This window comes from Centroberyx affinis, unplaced genomic scaffold, assembly GCF_046629955.1.
Source record: "Centroberyx affinis isolate AG114_WGS23_722 - 3 ecotype Tasmania unplaced genomic scaffold, CSIRO-AGI_Caff_v1 ptg000804l_1, whole genome shotgun sequence".
Classification (NCBI taxonomy): domain Eukaryota; kingdom Metazoa; phylum Chordata; class Actinopteri; order Beryciformes; family Berycidae; genus Centroberyx; species Centroberyx affinis.
The window spans coordinates 485,001-497,500 of NW_027279407.1; the positions used below are offsets into that span (position 1 = coordinate 485,001).

At 45.0% G+C, this 12,500-nt stretch overlaps 1 protein-coding gene across 1 annotated transcript in view; it reads right to left on the minus strand.

Annotated features, from left to right (window-relative positions):
• Window positions 1-12,500, minus strand: part of epha4b (eph receptor A4b) — a 76,609-nt gene that overhangs the window by 51,449 nt on the left and 12,660 nt on the right. Inside the window, 4 exon segments of the mRNA XM_071520474.1 lie at window positions 2,395-2,746; window positions 3,423-3,530; window positions 5,030-5,230; window positions 11,038-11,102. Coding sequence (XP_071376575.1) covers window positions 2,395-2,746; window positions 3,423-3,530; window positions 5,030-5,230; window positions 11,038-11,102 — 726 coding nt within the window.

The window sequence follows — 12,500 nt, forward strand, 5'->3', positions numbered from 1 at the left end:
CTTCAGACTGTGTCAGGGCAGAAACCTTTTGTTTGGAGCTGACGCCACACGCTAAGAGGACTCTTTAAAAGCCTGGCCCTTGTTCTCTCAGGGACACATTAAAGCGCGACGCAATGGGGTGTTGCACTTCTCAGTGTCCTTATGTCTTTGTTAAAAGAGGGGTGATTACTGATGCAGTTACATTAGTTGGCTACGTTTTGACGAGGAAAGGTAATAAAGGGGCACATATAGACAAAATAGCATGTACCGATGTAGTGATAACAAAAGAAAGCTGTTTTTGAGGGTCTGAATTTGGCTTTTACGCTTTATTTTATGGACAACACACTGATTTGAGATGTCTAAGATTGACATATGCAGGACAGTAATTTTCTAACAGTATGAGGAAGAAATTTCATTGCTATGCAAATCCTTTGCGAGATCACACAAAAATGTTTCTCCTACTACTGAGTAGGTGGTGCAGGAAACCCTGCGGCAGAGGAGCTTCATTCCAATTTAAAATCTATTGTAAGATGCAATTTGATTGTTTCTGGAGTAATTTCTTCTCAAATTCTGGGACATTGAGATGAATTAAAATCGACTGAAGCGGCCTTCCATCCTGCCTTGCAGACACAGGAGACCTACACACATAAACACACATAAACACACATGTCCACCCCTGTCCTGACCATAACTCATTGTACTAGACGAGGGACACACATATATCTCCTGACCTCTGACCTCAGAATGTCAATAAGACTCCATCATTACCTCTGTGCACTACTGCAGCACACACACACACACACACACACACACACACACACACACACAAGCATACTGTTATTGAGTTAAAGGTAGCTTGTTAAATGCAGTTGCATTGCTCATTTATTCTCTCAGGACAGATAAGACTCGGGGAGCAGACTGATGAGGTCATAGAGGTCACAGAGGTCAACCGCTTTGCTGTGTCAGACTGACTTTAAATAAAGTTTTAATACAGGGGATTCGACATAGGCTGACATACTAATAGGTAGTACACTAATTGAGATCACTCGTCAAATAACCACAGCATGTCATGTTACAAGACAGAGATGCACCTCAGGAGTCAGCTTTGCATGATTGAGATGCAGCCGCAGTATCTGCCACAATCTGTTCACATTACCAGTCTCAAACTGCAAAGTACAGCTTGTTCTTATTCACTTGTCTCTAAGGCCCAACTGCCAAGATTTCTGGGCGTCTTGGCTAGTGCTTCTCCAAAACAACTGAAATTGCATTTTGTGTGCAGATTCCAAGTTTGCAGTGATGAATATCTATGATTCCATTTTCTTTTCGGGGAGGAAGTGCGCCCATAGGGATGGGTGACAGTGTGGATCTAATAGAGCTCGCTCACTCAAATGCATGTGCACACACAGCATATATATACACACACACACACACACACACACACACACACACACATATGCACACATACAGATGCAAACACACATACACCATCTGTAGAGTTTTACAACTCAATAATCTGCTTCCTCAGGCATACCTTTCCTCCACTCCCACAACACACACACACACACATCAATAGGCACTTTCTCATACACACACATACTTCTCTCCCCCACTCAGCGGGGAAAATGAGATATTCGGCTCTGACAAACACACGCACACACAAAAAGAGGAGATGCCTCCAAGCGACTCCTACCCTTTTCTCTGCAAGAACTGTCCTTACAGTGTTGGGAGCTGCATAAAAGTCACTCCAAGTGATGACACCCACACTCACACACACAAACACACACAAACACACACATGTGGGCACATAGGCGAGTGCAGACACAAACACACATACACACTCACACAAAGTGGGTGCGTAACCTAAATACCCAGAGTCATTATCATTCCATCCTCACTCTCACACAGTACCTCAGAGAGTGCCAGACTCTCCCCGCTCCTACACTTTGCACACACACACACACACACACAGAACGCAAGCAAACACGCACAGATGCATACACACACACACACGCACGCATAGCCTACTTACATGTAAAAATGCACATCATAGCAGATGAGTGGAATACATAAGAACGCTATCTTTTGTTTAGAAGAGAGTGCTTTCATAAGCTGTTGAGGAGTCTACACTACTTAGACACTGAGGTTTCATGTTAGAAGGCCAACCATTATGAGATATGTGCTAGTAGTTTTCAGTCAACCCCATTGACACACTGATACACACTATAGCGCATACACTCAAGTGTAAGCTATGCAATACAGTCATATTCCATATAGACCCAGGCACATACACTTGCATGCAACAACCAAGAACATCTCTCTCTCTCTCTCTCTCTCTCTCTCTCTCTCTCTCTCTCTCTCTCTCTCTCTCTCTCTCTCATACACACATACAAATTCACCCCCTCCCACCCCACTCACGTTGGCAGACATCCTTGTTCTCCTCGTAGCCCGGCTTGCACACACACCGCCCGATGGGAACCAGCCAGCCGCCATCGGCGCTGCAGTACATTTTGGGAGCCTCAAACTCCTCGGAGGCGTTCACACACACGCCGTGAACCTCCACCAGCGCCGTGTCTCCCCCCGTTACGGTGTCGGGGAACTGGGCCAGGTTGAGCACGGTGAGGGGACACTTCTTGTAGAAGACCCTGACCGAGACCAGGGCGATGCAGGCCCCCAGGTCCTGGAAGGCCAGGTAGAAGCCCTTTTTACTCAGGTTGCTGATGTCCCGCACTTCCGTGTTCAGCTTCATCACACGGTCGCCAACGTCCACCTATGAAGAGAGGATATTAAATGTGTGTTAGTTCATTTGAAAGGGACCAGAACAGATAATGTTACCATAACAATTGTAGGGCTTCATTCCAGAATGTTATAAATCCATTTTGGTAAAATCTTGCTACCTGAAATTCAGCAATCTATATTTCAAAAACACAAATAAATGTATCCTCAAACTCCTGACAATTTTATAAGCAAATGGATTAAGATAACTCATAACTTTATTTTTAACCCATATTAAAACCCAGCTGTATTTTGTAAGATTAGGCACCAATTTTTTCCAAATGGTGGGATATCTAATTTTGGAATGAAACTCAATTTCAGAATTGGATGGACTGTACATGCACACAGATGGAGCTAAGTCCCAACATCAGGCCCTCGATACATGTTAGAGGTTGAGAGCCTGCAGTTAATATGAGCAAGCATTTCAAAATGTATGGCCAGTAAGCAGGGAAGACTTTCTGTTTTAAGGAGTAGAGGAAAAATCCTGAGAAAATGTAAATTTGTATATTTGGGGTGGATATAAGTATTGATGACAATTTCAAGTTAATTTGGAAATGTTTTTTTCATCTGTTAAATTTGTAGACTGTAATTCCATGTTTGTGTGTGTGTGTGTGTGTGTGTGTGTGTGTGTGTGTGTATGTGTGTGTGTGTGTGTGTGTGTGTGTGTATACCTGCGTGAAGCTCTCGTCAGCGGCGATAGTGTCAATCTTAACATACTGGCTTTCCTTGATGAACCACAGGTTGGCGTTGTTAGACTCATAGTAGTACATGTTGAATGTCTGCAAAACACACACACACAATGTCCATCACCAAACGGAAACTCATCAGAAAAGCAGAAAAACAGAAAGCGGAGAGAAAGAGAGTGAAAGAGCGAGACAGACCTAAAAGTTCTATGTTCAGGCCCATCCAATGTGAAATTTTAACAAGCCCCCAGTAGTTGAATGAATACAGCCAGTATTCCGCTGTTTCTCTTCAAATCTCAGTCCATCTGTCTCAACGGCCAATCAACGCTGCTGTCTGCAATCCCACAGCCGCTTAGAAAGTACAGCTCTGTACTGTCTAATATTGCCTCCAATACTCATTCTGTAGAAGTAATGAGAGCCAACAGGAGCAGGAGCCAGACAAAGCGGGGAGAAATGAATACAGAAGAGGAGTGAAAAGACTGATATCAGAGAATGGGGGAGAGTAAAAAATATATGAGAGGTGAAAATATATGAGCAACTACAAAAAAGCCTCCAGAGCATTGTCTGTATTTCATTCTCCATCCATTCTCTCAATGCCATTCTTTCCACGCCTCTGCTCTATTTATCTATTCATCAGCCATCAAAATGTACTGCCAACTCTGTGTGGGTGTGTGTGTCAGTGTGTGTGTCTGCGCTTGAATGCAAGTTAAATGGAAAAGATTGAAAAATAAGAACAAAAAAATTATATTTCAAAGACTTTTTGATGTTGCTTCATTTGAAATGTGAAATTCACATCAAATCGTGAATAATGCAAAGGAACAGACTGTCACCTTCTGAAATGGGTCCTCATAGGCCTCAACCTTAATCCGTAACAGTGACAAGAGCAAAACAGACAGGCAGATGGGGAAAAAAGACAGGCAGACGGGCAAAGGGCAGAGTGAGGCACTGACACTTCCATAGGTTTGATTTCCACAACTCATGACAAAATTGTTTGCACCCATGGTGCTTTAAGGCACCTTTGGAGCAATGTGTCAATGGAATAACATGTTATACTCTAACGCTAGTTAGGTGGGGACAGTGGGGATGTGTTCCTACCACTTTTTTGATAAGCTGTATCATGCGTTTGTGGTCAAAAATAAACAATGTAAATGTCTTGATTTGTGTAATAATTTTCAGAAGTACATGTGCACTGATTATATTAATTGTGTCCAAATGTTTGTGTTCAAGAGTGCTACATAGTCGTTGAATATTGTGTAGAGATGTGTGAAATGTGATAGAAAAATGTCAACTTTTTCTGAGGGACCCCCAGAATCCCCAACAAATTGTGTGTCCACCACTTTTTAAATCAAACTTACGTGCTTGCTATTGATCCCCGTAGGAGACATTTGTCTTTTTGGAGCTGGTCAGCATTCACTGTCTTGCTCATGGAAAGGAAGAGAACCAGCGGGCCGATTTCTCACTCACTCAGTGACTTGAACCCCAGCCTTCCAGTTGAAGGACAATCTCCCTAATCACTATGCCACCCTGCTGCCCCCATGTTAAATAGCATATGTGTGTGTATGATCCTCTGTGTGTGTGTGTGTGGTGATGCAGACCTCTTTGCAGGTGCCGGGGACCCCAGGCAGGCTGTTACAGTCCCTCAGGGTGAACTTGATCTCAATGTAGACACGCTGTGCCCCGTCTCGGCTGATGTGGCGCGTCCTCAGCCAGTTGTTCTGGTTGGCCTCCATGACGTTACACACCTGGTAGGTCCTCATCGGGGTGTTCCTCTCATCCATCACACTGATCTCCTCCCACTGCGGACAGAAAGGATAAAGGGAGGAGGGGCCGTCAGATCAAGAAGATGTGTGTTTATTATGCTGCCCTAAGCATAATATTTCTGAGGCATAGAGACTGCTATTAACAGGTGTCATTTCTCAGATGGAGAGTGAGGGAGGGAAGAGGGATAAAGGGAGGGAAGAGGGATGAAGGGAGGGAGGGAGGAAGGAAGCAGTGAAGAAAATGGGGAGAACGGGTGGAGGATGTAGGGAGGGATGGAAGGAGGAGGAGAGGGAGAGAGAAGGGTGGGAGAAAATGGGTGATCCGGGAAAGAGAGGGATGGAGAGGGGAGAGGGACAGAGGGAGAGAGGAAGGGAGAGAGATGTAGGAGAGAAGGAGAGAGGGCAAGAGGAGGGAGGGGGGAGGGCTGACGAGGAGTGTTTGTGTTCGCTGTGCACTCTTTCCAACTATAACATCCACATTAAATGCCTGGGTCTCATCCAGTACATTTGCAGTGGAAGGTCAAGTGGACATGCAGCCGCGGCAGACTGCTGCTCAACAGCACAAGGCCGGCTCCACCACAGCACCACTCAGCTATAAGATCATCTCATTTCATCACAAGTCAATGGACAAAGGAGATCTCAGTTCAAAGATTGCCTGTAGGAAACTGGGGCCAAGTTCAGTGGAGTGTGGTTTAGTGTGAACCAGCCCTAAGCCAATATGTGCGCTCTGTTTTCATGTCTGGGTGAGTATGAGTGATGATCTGTGTCAAGATGACTGAAGGACCGTCTTTGTCTATGCTGCACGTGTGCATACAGTGAGTGTGTTTTTCTGAGTGAATGCGTGTTTTAGCGCTTAAGAGGTACGGGTGTGTGTGTGTGTGTGTGAAAGAGAGAGAGAGAGAGAGAAAGAGGTAGGACAGAGCTACTTTGTCTCCCGTCATCTGCTACCATCTGTTTCCACTTGCGAGTAAGGCAGTAATTGAGAACACTTCTCGCATGAGCAGGAAAACATTTCTATCCACTCACACACATAGACACACATAGATAGACGCATGCACACACACAGACACACACACACACACATACACACACACACACACATACACACACACATACACACACACACAAAGAGAAAGAACGGTTCTATTCCTTAAAGGAAAGGAAAATAAGCCAATGTGGTTTCAGAGACTCAAGATATCTGATCCACTCAAGGGGAAGCTAACTGCCAGTCTTGGACACACACACACACACACCAAGAAGCACACAAACACACACATGATACACACACCCAGAGACACACACATTGGATGAGCCCTAGTTTGTGGCAAGAGATGAGTGGACCACCATCTTTGTTCTGAGCTCCTGTCATCATCGTAAGGCTGGAGCTTTAAGCTCTGGAGTGATGAGCACATATCAACTTACAGTAGTCCATCCATGTAAACACATATCCCAATGCATACACAGGGCATGAACACATGGACACACATACACACACACACGTGCATACACACCTGCATGCACTCAAGCGTACACATACACACCAACATGAATGCAGACTAAGATGTGAAACCAGTGAAGTCATCCCTCACTCATCTGAAATTCAAATGAAAGCAGAGCGATGGATGGACAGAGACAAAGCGAGAGAGAGAGAGAGAGAGAGAGAGAGTGAGAGAGAGAGAGAGAGAGAGAGAGAGAGAGAGACAGAGAGAGAAGACAGGCCAACAAAAAAGCAATGCAGGCAGCAGAAAAGGCTAAGAAACTTTCAGACAAGGAGAGCCCGGGCTAAGGTTGGGCTCTTGAAGCAAATTTGATGTGACGGCCCAACAACCCGGCAAAAGCTTGACGCGTTTCACCCCAGAGTCCTGAGCACTAAAACAGATCCACACACACACACACACACACACACACACAAACTCTGTCACACACTCAGATGCTTTTAATCTCCAGCCACCTCTTAAAAATCTACTGTGTATGAATTGGAGCTAGAGCAAAACCAACTCTCACTTGATCCTGTCATTAAAGTGGCCCAATAGTCCATCAAGTACAGGAACAGGGGGAAGGGAGCAGAAGAAAGGGGAGACAAGGAGTTGGCAGCAGTTTGTTTAAACTGCTGCAGTCAGCTGGCATGAGCATCAACAGTCAGTTTAGAGTTTGAAGAGGATGTATCAGTAGGGTCCTGACTGACATATCATACTGTACGCATACACAATAGCTTAATGTTATAGACACACTGACGCACACAGAGATCAACCACACTCAGTTCAATAAAAAGAGCAAAACAAGAGACAGAGAGAGAGAATGAGAGAGAGAGAGAGAGAGAGAGAGAAGAGAGAGAAATGAATGTGGGTAAATTACAGGCGCGCCTGGCAGCTAAACAGACCCATCTGTGCAGAGCTGGGACCAGTCGGACATCACAGGATGGTCACACACACACACACACACACACACACACACACACACACACACACACACACACACACACACACACACACATACACACAAGGCTGGGTCCCGGGGGAGCGGTGATTAAAGCATTTATGGGAATAGTCATTGAGGGATAAAGAGGGCTTTATGATGTCTTTGTTTATTTCTTTGTAGGCAGAGTTTGGAGTGGCTGGATTACTGCCACTTCCTGGTGTGTGACTTATTTCCCTAGGAGGCGAGTCTGTTCATTGTCACTCAGCGTGGTGTAACGCACAGGTGTGTTTATGAACATGAACACAACCTGCTTGCCTCTGTAACTCTAATGCGCTCGTAATACGCCAGCCCTCTAGTAGGGGAAAAATCGAACAAAAACACGACAGGGAAAATGTTTGGACAGACTGAAGAGTTTAAGCTCTCAATCGTCAACACACAGACACACACACACACAAACACACACACACACAGCAAGCTAACCTGTTGCCAGGGCGATGTTAGTTCAGTCTGAGCACTAATTAACATTCAGAATGGAGCCCTCGTCCCTGAACCCTTCATCACCTCGGCCAATCAGCACGGAGCCTGCCTGATTGCTTTGAAGTGAAGCAGAGACGTCGGATCGGGGTTTAAGTTCAACCATTCACCAGCTTAACATAATATCCCTCTTTCTGCAATCATCTGCTGTGTACACCTACGAGGACAAAATTGGCCTCCAGACTCTGGAACAAGCTCTGGCTTATTGAGGGGATAGAGACAGAGAGGGGGAGGAGGGGGAGAAAAACAGAGATGGAGAGAGAAGAGGAGGAGGAGGAGGAGGAGGAGGAGGAATGAGCAGTTGAGGAGCCTCCGGGAGAAAATGAATAAAGATGCTGTAGGGGCCTCCCGTTTTCCAACATCATTACCGCGTGTCTGTTTTGTGTCCCACACCAGAAACACCCCCGCCCGGTGACAGAAGTGGGTCGCTCCACTCCGTCTCAGCCACATCCGGCCCTGCACGGCCTGGATTAAGACTGACCTGCGGGGGTCAAGTGTGGTTTTGGACTGATTCAGGTAGACAGCGGTCTCAGAGCGGTGGGAATGCGCCTCGCTGAGACCCGTCTCCAGGTTTACGGTTCAAAGGTCAACTGGATAATCCCCTTGATATGAAACACAAGACCCTGGGAGACCCCCTCATAGCTCCGCCACCTTTCCTCTCTCATTCTATCACTCGCACTCCCTTTTCTTTCTCCTTTAAAGGTGACACATATAGCTTTATCATTACCACATTCGTTTTGAGACATATGTTTAATTACCATAAACAAACAATACCATTGCCGACAAGATAAGCAGCTTCAACCAGTCTCTTCTACACTGCATTCAACATTGTGTGCCACTGGGTTGGATTTCACTAGAAATCTGCTGGATCGCTTGACGGCACAGATTGCTTTACGTTATAAAACAGGAGGAAGGCGTTCTTCCAGGAACAGCAAGTAGCAACATCGTCTCTGTGTCAGGAAGCAAAGGGATTTATGGGAAATGTTGATTTAGAGAAACACTAGCACTAACAATAACACTGGTGTGAGATTTCCAATGTCACCAGGGTGTCACAATTAATTTGCCAATGATGTATTGATGTCTAAAAACGCTACACATAGCAGATTATCAACACATCTTTCACTTTCGCTCTCAGTTCGCCTGAAAACATGATTTTAATGTTGTAAGAACATCATGTCCAACTGTACAAGCTGCTGTTTATTTCTCTCCATTTCACTATGAGTGGGTGTCTCTGTCTTTTAGGGCTGAAGGATAGCGTTTATGTCAGCAAGACGCTGACATCATGTTACACCTTCATGAGCAGCAGCATCAAGTGAGAACTAACCTGAGAGCAGAGGCTACCAAGTTTATCCAAAGACAGACATTTAATCATTTCCTTGGCTGGATAGAGCACAGAGGTGCCTGAACCCGCAGTAAATCAATGAACTGTTCAATCGGTCAGAAAATCTAACAGTAGACTTTTTCTTTTACAGTGTGTCAGTTGATACTGTATGATTACGGGTCTTTTTGCAGTATTTTTTGACAGACTAGTTATGTGGAAACACACTGAGCCAGTCTTGAAATGTATACCTCATTAAGCAATGGTCAAAACACTTCCTACAACCACAATGTGGCATTTCTGCGCTCTATAAAAAAAAGTCCAAGTCCTTCTTATTCACTTTCTTTATAAAATGGGGGAGGAGTTGCTAGATCCCTTCCCTGTTGACAGAGCTGATGAAAAAGGATGCATCTTATATATATACTGTATATATATATATATCTTTAACAGATTTCACTGAGGGTAAACAACACATGTGCCTATCCAGGCCACAACCATGATGAAGCCACCTCAAACTGAACCATATCTTAAATAAAAGAAACTGGAGCACTCACTTTGCTTTTCAAAATTTGAACCTTTTTGGCTCGGCTAGAGATGAGACACATTCCATTCCTCTATCAGGGCCTCAGTGAAAAAAACACAAAACACAATATGACCGCACAATCAAAGCGTTTCAATGGAGCGAGCTCGATAGCCTTCCCATTCAGGGAGAAAACAAACTTGCTTAGCCCTCCTCACTTGAGCTCAACCCCTGCCTCTCCGCTGCGCACAACCATGAAACCGTGTGTGGCATCCCGCAATTTAACACACCGACACTGAATAGTGGAGAGGAACTGTGACTCGAGTGGAAATAGAATTAGTTCAGTGCCATTCAATAGCTTCTGCGCCAGTTGCTGCGCTGAGTGACATACAGAATGCACTCTTATTGCTGTATTGAATGCTTTACGCCTTTTTCCCTCTTTACGCTCTCTCACTCCTTTCCTCTCCTCTCCCCGCTCTGTTGTCATTTTCAGATGCATGGTGGCTGCACTCCAGACTCCCTCGATCCCTATACCTGCAAGAGGCTGGTTACGCAACCACACACACACACACACACACACACACACACACACATACACAGACACACCCAGTCACAAAGGCGTAAAGAGACACACCACACACACACACACAAATAAAACCAACACATACACACCATCTCCTGTTACGTAAGAATATTTACCCCTCCGCCCCATCCCTCCACTCCCATCCCAAAAATCGCAACCCGTAATAAATGGAGGCTCCAGTGCCACAGCATTTTCAGCGCAGCGGAAATAATTTGTAAATTCCCCCTGCAGACTCCCGATTTAGCAAGGAGCGCTCGAGAACCCAGTGCTCTCTAAAACACACACTCCACTGGTGCGGCTGCTAGTTCTGTGCCCCTGCTTGTTTCCTGAAAGTAAAACATGTAAACACAACCAGATAGTTGTGATCAGATTTTTCTTTTTGCTGCCAGCTCAGTTTGTCATACAGAGAGGATGTTTCGGACGTGTTTCTGTGTGTGTGTGTGTGTGTGTGTGTGTGTGTGTGTACTCACCCCCTCGTTAGGGTAGGCCTCCCAGCCCAGGTCGGCCAAAGCAGACATGGAGTCCAGCAACGTAACTGCAGAAAAACAGAGAAAAGAGAGACACACACATGAGCACAAACCACTGATATACGCTTGAAAGGTAGAGATGTCTTTGCGTTTGACAGGGGGATCTGTTATTGTGTCGGTGTACAACAGCAGTGATACAGCTGAGCAAGAGCAAACCTATATTTTGAAGAATAAGATTACTGTGTTTCTGCCACAGCTGTTATGGTTCAAGGTGACTACTACAACTCAGTGCAACACAAACAGCACCAAGACACTGAGGCGCGAGGACATCTTTCATTACATTTACATTTTAAACATTTAGCAGGCGCTGTCATCTAGGGCGATAAATGCAATATTTATTATTTATTCCACTGTTGCACTTATTGCGACAGTAGGGAAAAAAAAAAGTGCCGTTGGCTCTGAGTCACAGCCTCTGAGTCTTGCCTCCTGTTTATAATAGGTTTCTCTGTGTGACAAGAGGAAGTGGGGGAAGGATGGAGAAAGGTGAGAATGAAGGGCAAGGTGAGGGAGGTGGCAGGGCGGCCAGAGGGAGGCCAAATGAAAGACTGTTTAGATTCTGGAGCACGGCTCTTCACCAGTGTGTATGTTTATCGTTTGTGTGTGTGTGTGTGTGTGTGTGTGTGTGTGTGTGTGTGTGTGTGTGCTTGTCGAGGCCTGGCTCAGTCGGGCCCTAATCAAGCCTTCAACACCGCTGACCATCAATATTTAATCAGCATCCATCTGCAGAGACTGCTGCTTCTCCCTTTCTTCTCTCTGTCTCTCTCTCTCAATCACACACGTTGTTGCTCTCCCAGGTTACCCTGCTCTGTCCTTGTCTTTGAACCAACCTCTTCTAGCCACAGATCCCAGATCAGAAGTCTTAGTCACTGACCAGACTGTGTCCACTAGTTAGTTGACACTGTACTGACCCTGCATCAGTGCACTGCAAAAAATATCCACCTTAACAAGCCATTTAGTCTCATATTCATCCTTAAAGTCTTATTTTTCTTAAAACAAGTGGAAAATGCCAATGGGGTGAGAGAATATGAATATGAACATTTCCAATGCAGTCTCACGAGCAAGTGTAAATATCTTGAAAGACAGAATAAGTCAAATCACTCCACTAGTATCGAGAAAATGACACTTGATTCAAGAAAATTATTGAAACAAGTTGATTTGCATTGGAAACAAGAGAAATGATCTTACCCCACTGGCGGATGTTTTCACTTATTTTAAGAAAATTAAGTTTTTAAGACTAAATGAAATGACTTGTTATGGTGGTCATTTTTTGCAGTGTGGTTTAGCAGCAAGCTTTCATATTCCCTCCAATTACTATGAGCTTGGCAGCACTGACCTGAATAACTATTCCAAAGTCAAAGTCAAACAAGCCAGTCGCCACTGTTAGGCACAGGGCTTGGCTGAGGGAT